Raw genomic sequence first — 11,079 nt, 5'->3', positions numbered from 1 at the left:
TCTAGAGTGACCTGAAAAGTAAGAAGTTAAGCCTCACTGGCCTGATTACTTTGACCTAAATTGGCAGGCACATGGTAATGCAGGGTGTATTTGGATCTTCAACAGGTTGTGGATAAGACCCTTCTGGGTTAAGCCAAAATATGTCATAATCAACAAAATGCATGTAGATAACATAATAATATTAGCTTGCTTTAATGATACGTTTGTGATAGCTCGGTTATAAACAGTGATTGATATTTGCCCAACTCTCCGATACCAGGAGGATAAGAAATATTTCAGCAACACCCAAGCCTACAAGCTTTGAGAAGGCATCAGGTGGCACGTCTGCTACGTCTGGGGTGTGTGTGTGCAGTATCTGAGTAAACTCAAATGGAAGAACGAGGTTTTGCTGTCCTAAGAAAGAGTGTACAGGAAGCAGACAGAAGCAAGTGGCAGGCTGAGGCTCATTAGAGCTTCTGCAGGAAGTAGCATCCTCTGCCTCCAGCATGCTTTTGCAAATAGACTAGAAAAACTGGCAGAAATAGAGGTTATGTGACTATGCTATAAGAATGAAAGCAGTGCTAAGAAGTGTATTCCTGTCAAGTCTGTAATCAACAGAATTTGTCTTTTGTTATATCCCGGGTTAAACAACATCATAAAAAAGCTTAGTTAACCATAATACCACATAAAGTGAAGAAACGATAGAGTACACGACCGTGTGAAACAAAAGAACAGCTGTATGTCATACAGGAAACAAAAGTGCTTGCTTCCAAACATTACAGATGTGTTTAACTCCGATGGCTTATCCAATCACCTTCTCTGCTCCTCCATTACACCTTTCAATGCAAGTCAACATTTGAATGCAACTGAGATGTGCAGTCTCACGGACAGACAAGTCTTTCACCAATGCCCCTGCAAAGTGTGCTCAGGAGAATCAGGTGAGACGGGATCACAGTTGATCCAAACGAGATGCAAGTCGCCTCCTGAAGCCGAAACTGAGCTCTAGGTAGGAAGAGGGTCGTCGTCGCCACGTTTACACTTGCATTTGCAGCAGAGGACGAATGGAGTAGCCAGCAAAAGGAAAGGGGAGGCCACTAGCAAGAGCAGACCGAAGCCAGCAAAGATCCCAACAACCTGATCACAGAAGTGAAAAGATCACAATGAAAAAAAAAAGGAGGAAAAAAATAAATAAAATAATGTGTGCACATTCCTGTTGATTATAAACTGAAACAGATATTGGACCGTGATGCTCTTACATGTCAAACCAGAAGGCAATCTGCCACGGGAGGGCAGTAATGGCTCTTGGTAATCATATCTTGGTGTTTATTCTATGTTACTGGCACTGATCTAGTTTTTTTCCTGAAAAAAGCTTCTATTTAATTTTGGGAGCATCAAGAAAGTAAAAACGTTCCAGTTCTGAAAACGTTAAAGAACTGTCTAAATAAAATGGAATATCAACAAGCAAACATGCAAAAAACTTGGCTTTTTAAAAAAAAAACGTATTGATATTGTGTCCTCAAACAAAACAAAAGTATATAATTTATTGATATATTAATACTTTAAGCAAGGATGCTTTAAAATTGATTGGAAGTGACCATGGGGCATTAATAATGTTACAGAGGATATCTTTTTTAAATTACTGCTATAAATTCTATTAATCAAAGAAGAATCCTGAAAAGTGAAAAAAAGAAAAAAAAAAAAAAACGGTTTGCACAAAAATATTTAGCAGCACAACTGTTTTTAATATTGATAATAATAATAAATGTTTCTTGAGCACCAAATCAATATATTAGAATGATTTCTGACGGATCATGTGACACTAAAGACTGAAGTAATGAGGCTGAAAATTCAGTTTTGCCATCACAGGAATAAATTACATTTAAAATATATACTGTATAAAATTGAAAACTTATTTTAAATAATAATAATACTACACAATATTATTTTGTACAGTATTTTAATACTTAAAACAGCATAAAATACTTCTTTCAGAAAAAAACTAACTAACTGATCCCAAACATTTAATCAGTATACATTGTATATATAAAACAATGACCTAAGTCTAAAATGTACCTATTTTTAATTGATGGAATAGCCCATTAGTTTTGAGATAAGTGCTGAATTATCAAACTGATGATTTGAGTTGACAAAGTATTAAGAGACAATGTGGTTCCCTCTACATCAAATGTCTGAAATATTAACTTACAGCATTAGATGAGGGGGAGTCCCTTTTAAACATCTACTGCTAGATAAAGAGACGCATCATATGCATACACACATTTAGGCAGGTTTAAATAGGCATTACTGACTCCTGTTGTGCATTTGAGAATCACCCACCTCTCACTTTCTCCATTTCAAATACAAGAAAGTATCTCTAATCTCTCCTTGCACAGTAAAGACATAAGCCACTCTTAAAAAAAAATGAACACATCCTACTACAGACTGATAGATCATGCTCTGTTACTTTTACAAAATTGGAGGGTTATTTAAGGTGAACTGTGTAGGCCAGCTTGTCTTTAGCATTTCAGATCTGGAGGGATATGCGCTCATGTGGTACATACCTGCGTCCGATGCCAGATGACGGAGGCTCTGGAATGTCCCAGTTTGTTCCGGCACGGACCTTTATCATAGTGGATCAGTAAGAAGTCATCCTGAGGAAGTGAAGGAAAGATGTTAGTGTCAATAAAGTTAAAAAAGAGTTACATGGAGAAGCAGCACTTTAAAACTCCCACAATATATTGGTCTAACCAAGCATGACTGTAGTGGAGCAAGAACACATTTAATAAGACATTCCTATGGGAGTTCTACCTTTATGGTACATTATTATTTCAAAGAGGCCAAAAAATGTCTATACTAATTATGTCTAATAATAAAATAATAATAAGTTAAACATGTCATATGCACAACTTACATCCAATGACTCCAGGCAGTACCAGCAGAAGGCATGCTTGCAGTTCTTACACATCATCTGGGCACAGCCTTCATCTCTCTCAATGTACACTTTACATTTAGGACAGCGTTTGATCGGAGCCTCGTCCTCCAGGCTCTTGATGTTGAAACTGAAGCGGGGAGATGAACATGGAACAGAACAGAACAGATGTTGAGCGTCATGTTCTGTTTAGGGTCTGAGAGACACATATTGCTAATGTTATGAAGTCTGATTATAAATCAAACCTAAACTTGCTAACATGTTTCAAGGTTATATATAAACACTACAGTTTTCGGAGTTGGATTTTAGTCTCTTATGCTCGCCAAGGCTGCATATATTTGATCAAAATAAAGTCAAAACTGTAATAGTGAAATATTATTACAGTTAAAAGGGACTGTTTAAAAAAAATATATTTTAATACATTTTAAAATTTAACTTATTCCTGTGATGGCAAAGCTGAATTTTCAGGATCAGTACAGTCTTCAGTGTCTCATGATCCTTCAGAAATCATTTTAATATGCTGATTTGCTGTTCAAATAACATTTCTTCTTATCAATTGTGAAAACAGTTGTGCTGCATTATATTTTTTAGGATTCATTTTTTTGGGGATTCTTTGAGTAGAAAGTTCAAAAGAACAGCATTATTTGAAAAATAAATATTTTGTAACAATATAAATGTATTTACTGTCAATTTTGATGCATCTTTTTTATTATTGTTTCTACAGTGTTTTTTTTTTAAATCAAACGGACTCTAAACAGAATTGTTACTAAAATTAATACCAGATGCAGTGATGTAAAACAAAAGGAACTTTAAATAGGTCAAGAAACTTAAATAAGGGGGAATATAGGATAATTATTATTATCTGTACATAATGGGGTACACCCACAGAAGCAAAATCTCTGCTGTGAATGCTACATGATTTGATGCTGAGGTTTTACCCGTTTTCCCCAGGCAGGAAGGTGGTAATTGGCAGGCTCTCCTGACATGCCTGGCCAGTGTGGCAGTCCGCCCTGCAGGCAGAGCAGAAACGCAGACTGCACTGAGGGCATTGCACCGGCTGCGGCAACTGCACCTCTGCTTCATTCAGCTGGCACACCGTTTGGCATGAGGACGACGGGCACCAGGTCCGACAAGGATCCAGAAGCACCTCTGTAAGGAAAAACAAACAGCATGCTTGAAATGATGACTGGTCATGGAAATTTTAGACTGTATATTAAACTAACCATGTTTCTAACATCTAACCTTATTTTACATGCTTATTTAACACTTTGAAACACCATGTACTGTTCTGTGTTTTTGAATGTTGTAGGCCTATGTTGCCATACCCCTGTTGTGTGTATAAATAACATAGTTTGGGAAATGAAACTAGACAGTATAGGTTTGAAACCTTATGATTATGAAGTAATAAAGAACCAATCAAATTGTAGGGAAATTATGTAATGCATCATGTCATTTTGGCCCATTCTCCTTTTCTATAAAAACTGTTGTATTTGTGTTTGCTGGCAGGATTCTCAATGGGATTTGTCTGAGATCCACCGGCCATGCTTATTGCTTCTTTTTGGGAGATTCTCTCGAGAACTCCCGGCCGCAATAAAAGAGCATTTAAAGGACAATTACTCAAGTCTGTCTGACATTTAAGCTGCGCAGCGAAGAAAACAAGTTAGAATTATCGACTCGACATCAATAATTTATTTATTTCATTATGCATCTCTCAGGGAAACTCACCTCGCTCAAACTGGAGTCTCTTATAACGTTGCATGATCTCTGCAGCCACCATACACTCAATCTACAGCAGAGAAACAGAGTATATGAGCAAGACAGGATCAAATGACAGAGGAAGAGTGACTGTCTTAATACTTTAAAACTTCTAAAGTCTTTATAGTCTCTGACAAAAATGACAAATTTTAAGAGAGCTTACCTCATTTTCTAGCAAATGTCCCCGTTTCGGGCAGGCAGAGTCTGGACAGCTAATAGCCGGTTCGAGGCCCTCTTTAATGAGCAGTTCAACATATTGCTTCAAACACTGTAAGAGACAGATTTCTTATTTTTCATCTTTGAAAAAATGATGAGACAACTGCCTGTGGTTATGTTTCCACCCACAAACACTCTGTTCATTGTAGTCAAGCCAACATCAGACCAGTGGCGGAGCCAGGATTTTTTCATAGGGGTGGCCAGGCAAGGGCCAGCAAACAGTCTGGGGTGGCATTTAAATCTTAATTATTTTAAGATAAAAATTAGTTTAAATAATGTATTGGACTGTTTTAGTGGCTTCCAACACAACTGAATACAGTTCATTTGTACTTAATTGTAATTGAGATAGTAGCCTATTAGGAATCATAGAATACTGAGTGAATTTGATCTTTTTTATTATTATTACCACCTCCAGGCATATTAATAAAGAGTACACACACTATAGCTAAAGTTCAACTTGCTCAGTTAGCTTGGTTCTGGTTCTCAAAACCCCCAACATTGTTGCACCTTCATGGATGAGACATGCAGATAACTACTGTGGTTCGAAGATTATTTAACCTTCATTGAATTTGATATAATCAATTAACTCTTCAACTTTCTATATTAGTTGTCAAAATAAAGAATCTAAACCGTTCTATCATACCTAAATTAAAAAGGGGGGGAAACATCTCTTTTGAATCCCTATGTGCAAGAATGTGAACAAGGCGGAAGTAAACAGCACATAAATAGAATTACGAAATAGAAAGAGAATTACGTTGTTGTTTCTTTGACTGGACATATGCGACTCACTCAAAACGGTCTCGCAACCCCCCAGTTGAGGAACATCGAATAGGCTACTATGCTCCGATCACTGCTCAAGCTCATTCGGTATTTCCGCACTCGTTTGACTTGCGCCTGGCGCTGAGGTGAAGTTGGAGTGCGCGTCTGAAAAGTCTCACGTTTTTTGTGGTCTTAAAGCGACGGTTCTGTGTTTTAAAAACAAAATTCTTGTAAAAAATAAGAGCGAGACAGAAACAGCAGTTGTGAGAGGGGTGGCCAAAGGGGTGGCCAAGCTTAAGCCAAGGGTGGCCATGGCCACCCCTGGCCACCCCCTGGCTCCGCCACTGCATCAGACCATCACAGCATTCTGCTGAGACAACATTCAAGAGCTGCGTGTAGAGAACATATCAAGCTTCAAAAATCTTTATTAGCATGGCAAATACAACTTCTTTCCATCCATCCGACACGTCACAAGAATTAGGGGCATATGAGCACCAGCTTAATGCAGTTACATTACTGCTGTATTCTCACATGTAAAGAGACTGCATTACAATTTGTTTTGGAACACTAGTTGGCACATTGCTGAAAAACACACAGGAGTGGCCACTGAAGACACAGTCCTTACCAGACTGCAAAATATGCACTGGCACTGGGAGATGGTGGTCATCTGTTCCAAGGGAAACTCTCCCAGGCACAGTTTACAGGACAGAAGCGGCGCCAGGTCCACATCCCAGCTGGGTTCGTAGCGAGAGCTGCTCATGGTGCGCCAACCTGGGACACTAAAAGACAGAGAGAAAGCATGTCTTAAAAACAGTTAATAAATGCCATATTGTATCTATATAAAGATTAAAAACAAAACACTACAAATTATAATTGATTTTAAATGCAACAAGTGAATTTAGGCACTGCCATTGTTTTTTTTTTTGTATAACTAGCATAATATGATTTTAGTATAATTTATATACTATTACAGTATTCATATTTAGAATTAGCTTTTTTTATATTTTCAGTTTTAATTTGAGTGTTACTAATGTTGTGCTTTTTTCAGATTTTTTTAGTTTTTGTTTATATTACTTTTATTATTTCTATTTAATTTATTTAGTTTTAGTTTCACCTAAACTTACGTCAGCTAGTTGCCAAAGCAAGATAATTCAGTTAATTTTAATATTTTTCCATCTAACAATTAAATTTTATTTTAGCTTTATTTCACTTACCAAAAGCAATTAAAATTGTTTTAGTTTCAGTTAACAATAACCATGATCAAAACATTATAATGTACAGTAAGAAAAAAAATGTATAAGCTAAAGATTACTTTTAGCAGTGCTTTCAAAGATTAACTTTAAGTGAGCATTAGATGACAACAATGGTAATCTAAATGTAAAAATAAATAATGGAAATTAGCAGGCACAATTAAATACACAATATTGATTAATAAAAAATTCCAATATAGGTCTCTAATATAGGCCAAAAGGTACTGATAATGGTACTGATAATGTGTTTCCATATAAAAGACAATATTTTAAACTTAATGGGTAAAAAGGTACCTTGGACCATAGATACAAAGATTTAGGGGATCTCATTATTATCCATTAAAATGCTTGGTCTGTCTGCCACATAGTTTTCCTCCCGAGAGCTTCTGCTGTTTGCTGAGAGCTTGTCCAATCAGTCAATGGCAAGTATGTCAATATCCCTCAGTACTGCTGCCAGGCAACCCAAAGAAAACTAATGACTGTCTCCACTGGAGAACCCTACAGAACAGACTCCCTCAGAGAGTATGCAACACGGCGCAGCCTGCTAAAAACAAACAGACCTCCGCATAACACACACATATCATTTATAAGGCTACTGTATGTGTAAACTTTCAAACGCTCCTTCCCAATATGGCACAGCAAAACTTTTTGCACCTGAAGTTACTAAAAGTAATGTGGTTCACTGTACCTCACTGAGCGGTACACGCCATCATGAGCTGAAATAATTAACTGAGGAACATTGAGATGGACTAGTGCGCTTCCCCACAGCAGATATCTGTGTAGGTGGAGACAGATGGAGACTCATGTGCTTGCGCCTGCAGGATCTCATTGTGTTCGTGGTGGCGGGAATAGTCGACAGCCCAAACAACAAACGGCTCTCAGCAGGCTGTGCGTCTCTCCGTTTGGGCCTCTCACCTCCGTCAGCACACCCACACAGCCTTAACCAGACACTAACTCTCAGTCATTTCATATGTAAAGCCACGTGTACACGGTGAGATTATTCTGTCCTTTATGATCATTGCTTTTCAGGTCGCCTGCCTTGAGATCTTGGGTAGAAGTCAAGGCAGTGACTGTATGATGCACATCTTATGAGAACAATGACAATGACACCATAAATCACTGCACTTTATGAAATCCTCAAATTGAAATGGTTCTGTACAAATGAAGAAAATAAAATGTTGTGCAGTGTCTGAAATCTATCATGGACTGCTTTTTCTTTAGTTCGAAGGAGCCAAGGTTGATAATGTGAAGGGAATGCAAGATTTCTCGGTAACGCTTCCTTTTACAGTACAGTACTTGTGTGTACTTACCTAGAAAGTACTGGCTAATAAGCACATGGGTTAGGGGTAGGTTCAGGGTTAGTAGGCTACCTAGTTATTACCCAGTGATTGTAATTACTATAATAAGTACATAGTATGTACATGGGTAACAGGACTGTAAAAGGAAGCGTTACCGATTTCTCTCGGCCTCGTTTACACTGTCAGTGAAATGTGACCCAATTCCGATTTTTTACTCGTATGCGACACAGATCGGATGTGTTCTATGACAGTGTAAACAGGAAAAAAACGCATGCATTCGGATATTTCGAGATCGGTTTCAGGCCTCGTTCATATGTGGAAATAAATCAGATGTAAATCAGATGTAAATCAGATATGTGCCAATGCGACTGTGATGTAAACAGGCAGATCGGATTTTCCGAGGCATTAGGCTGCGTCTCCGCGGTTTAATGACGAGAGAAACCCCGACGCGCATCTGCGGATGGACGGATGGCCCGACGAAACATTGTGTCGTCGTAGGAGAGGAATGTGGACACACGTTGACACAAGATATCAAAGGTTGGCTTGCTCATCCTAAAATTTCGGACACACTGCTCCTCGTTAAAGCCCGCCACGATCTCAGTGCGTTTATTGCACGATATTTTTTCACTTGCCATTTACGCCAAAAATATTTTTTTGGCGTAAAACTATTTTTGGCGTATAAATGGCATGAGAAATAAAATTTGTGCTATAGATACTCACTTTTATGAGATCGTGTTGTATGTTCCCACCAGTCCTAAGATCTCGCTGCGCGTTCGTCCATCTGAGCAAGAAGACCCCTTTAAACATGCGCGATGTTTCAGTCAAGTGTAAACACATGACTCGGATATGGGTCACAATTTAAAGAACGTGTAAACGGACGGTAAAAAAAAAATCGGATATAGGCAACAAATCAGAATTGGGCATCAAGACCTACAGTGTAAACGAGGCCTAAACACACTGCATCAAACATCACCAGTTAAGTTGTTCTTCATCACACTGTAGGACTGCAACCCAACCTTTCTGATTCATCATCACAGATGCAGTAAAACCCCGTTGGTGTGAAGGAAAGTGATAAAAGACTGCAGAGTATGCAACAAAATAAAATTGTCAAGATTACAAAAATGTCTCAAACATTAAAATCGTGGCCATAGTCAAACAGTATAGGCATAATACATCAAATGTCATCAGGAACACTATTATATAATAAGTGTCCAATGGCCAGACAAGTTTCAATCCCTCTTCTCCAGCAACCTGTCACTCGGATAAAACAGTTTTAGTTTGCATTTGCATGAGTCAGTCAAAATTTCCTGTTCCCACGAATCCCACACAATATCAAGTGCCAAAATGAGTCAGTATTGTACACCTATTTTTTTCATTTAGTTTTACGACCCATGGTAGACAAGTTGTTCATGCAAGTTTAAAAAGGTAATTTTTGCAAATAATGCAGAAATATATAATAAAATACTATAATATAATACAATATAAACAATAGGCCTCTGAAAAAGCACTCTAGTTCAAAAATAGACTCAAATACAAACAACTAGAACAAGGTAATTTTGAAAAGGAATAAATTACTAAAAAACAAAGATGTCCACCGCACCCAGAGTTTTTCCAAAATCGAAGGGGAAATCACAGGCATGAAAGAAGGCCTATAAACCTCCATTGTTCATTCATCTAGACAACAACTAACCACATCTTGAGCTTTTCCTCCATGGAAATGGGCCAGGAATGGAAATATCCTATAAAGTTGGGTCACACACATCAGTCTGGCACATTGAATCCCTCAAATGGTCCAAGACGAAGATGGAGAGTGTCCAACAGCCTGGCACTGTAATTGAACTTCTCTATCTGCTGAAGGAGGTAAATAGCTCTAAAGCACATTTTCTTGTTGTGTATGCACATTTCAAAGTGCCCACAGATCACTTTAATAAAGAAACTGAGCATTGCTCAGTTTTGCAAAAAGCATTGGAGACAAGATAACTTTCAACTTGAGCTTGTAGCACAAGTATAAGTAAAATTATATAACTGATAAAGGTCTTACATAATATCTATTTTTAATTTATCTAGGTTGAAGCCAAATTAAGCTGTTCTCTCCATTGTCGCTCTGTCTCTTATGACCGGTCTAGAAACAGTTTGGCTATAGTCAAGACCTTTGGTGGAAACATCAAAATAAATTTTCTTCCATAAATGAAGACAATGTAAAGACAAATTCAAAGTATCAGTATTCAAAAGCACATCTTTACACTAACTCACTGTTCCTCTACATATCTGCTTCTGCATCAAACTTTTAAAAAGTGTTAAAACCATTTACAGCAGCACTTTAAATTAGTCTAAATGGGCTCAGAACAAACATACAGAGACGCCTTTGGTAGGTCTTCGGATTTGTGTCAGCAACACTGAAATCCCTGAACAACCTAATTGCTTAATTGGATTACATAAAGGAGGAGTATGTGAATACATAAGCATATAACTGTGCTAGTCAGACCTTAATGTTGCTAAGAGAAAGACAGACAGAGAGAGAGAGATATAAAGTCGCAATTGCAGGATATAAAGTCACAATTGCGTGTTGTAAAGTCAGAATTATGAGATATAAACTCGCAATTGTGAAAATATACTTGAAATCCTGACTTTCTCTCAGAATTGCATGTATATATATCACAATTATGACTTCATAATACGCAATTGCGTGTTATAAAGTCAGAATTGTGAAATATAAACTATTGTTTATTGATATAAACTAAGAATTGTTTGTTTTTTCTCTCGCAATTCTGACTTTATACAGTATCTCGCAATTCAATTCTGACTTTATATCTCGCAATTCTGACTTTATATCTCGCAATTCTGACTTTATATCTCGCAATAGGCTTTATGCACAGCTTCACTACTTCCTGAA

The 11,079-nt window shown here is 37.6% G+C and overlaps 1 protein-coding gene across 1 annotated transcript in view; it reads right to left on the bottom strand.

The window, feature by feature from the left end:
• Positions 1-728: 728 nt before the first annotated feature.
• The window catches only part of rnf144ab (ring finger protein 144ab), a 36,735-nt gene continuing 26,384 nt past the window's right edge, over positions 729-11,079 (bottom strand). The window contains exons 2-8 of the mRNA XM_056240123.1: positions 6,264-6,417; positions 4,827-4,931; positions 4,634-4,694; positions 3,847-4,057; positions 2,891-3,038; positions 2,541-2,630; positions 729-1,113 (exon numbers count right to left, since the gene is read on the bottom strand). Coding sequence (XP_056096098.1) covers positions 982-1,113; positions 2,541-2,630; positions 2,891-3,038; positions 3,847-4,057; positions 4,634-4,694; positions 4,827-4,931; positions 6,264-6,398 — 882 coding nt within the window. The 5' untranslated portion in view covers positions 6,399-6,417 and the 3' untranslated portion in view covers positions 729-981. The remainder of the gene's footprint in view (positions 1,114-2,540; positions 2,631-2,890; positions 3,039-3,846; positions 4,058-4,633; positions 4,695-4,826; positions 4,932-6,263; positions 6,418-11,079) is intronic.

Source organism: Rhinichthys klamathensis, unplaced genomic scaffold (assembly GCF_029890125.1).
Source record: "Rhinichthys klamathensis goyatoka isolate OS25496 unplaced genomic scaffold, OSU_Roscu_1.1 h1tg000579l_1, whole genome shotgun sequence".
Lineage (NCBI taxonomy): Eukaryota > Metazoa > Chordata > Actinopteri > Cypriniformes > Leuciscidae > Rhinichthys > Rhinichthys klamathensis.
This window is presented reverse-complemented; position numbering and strand designations above follow the sequence as displayed.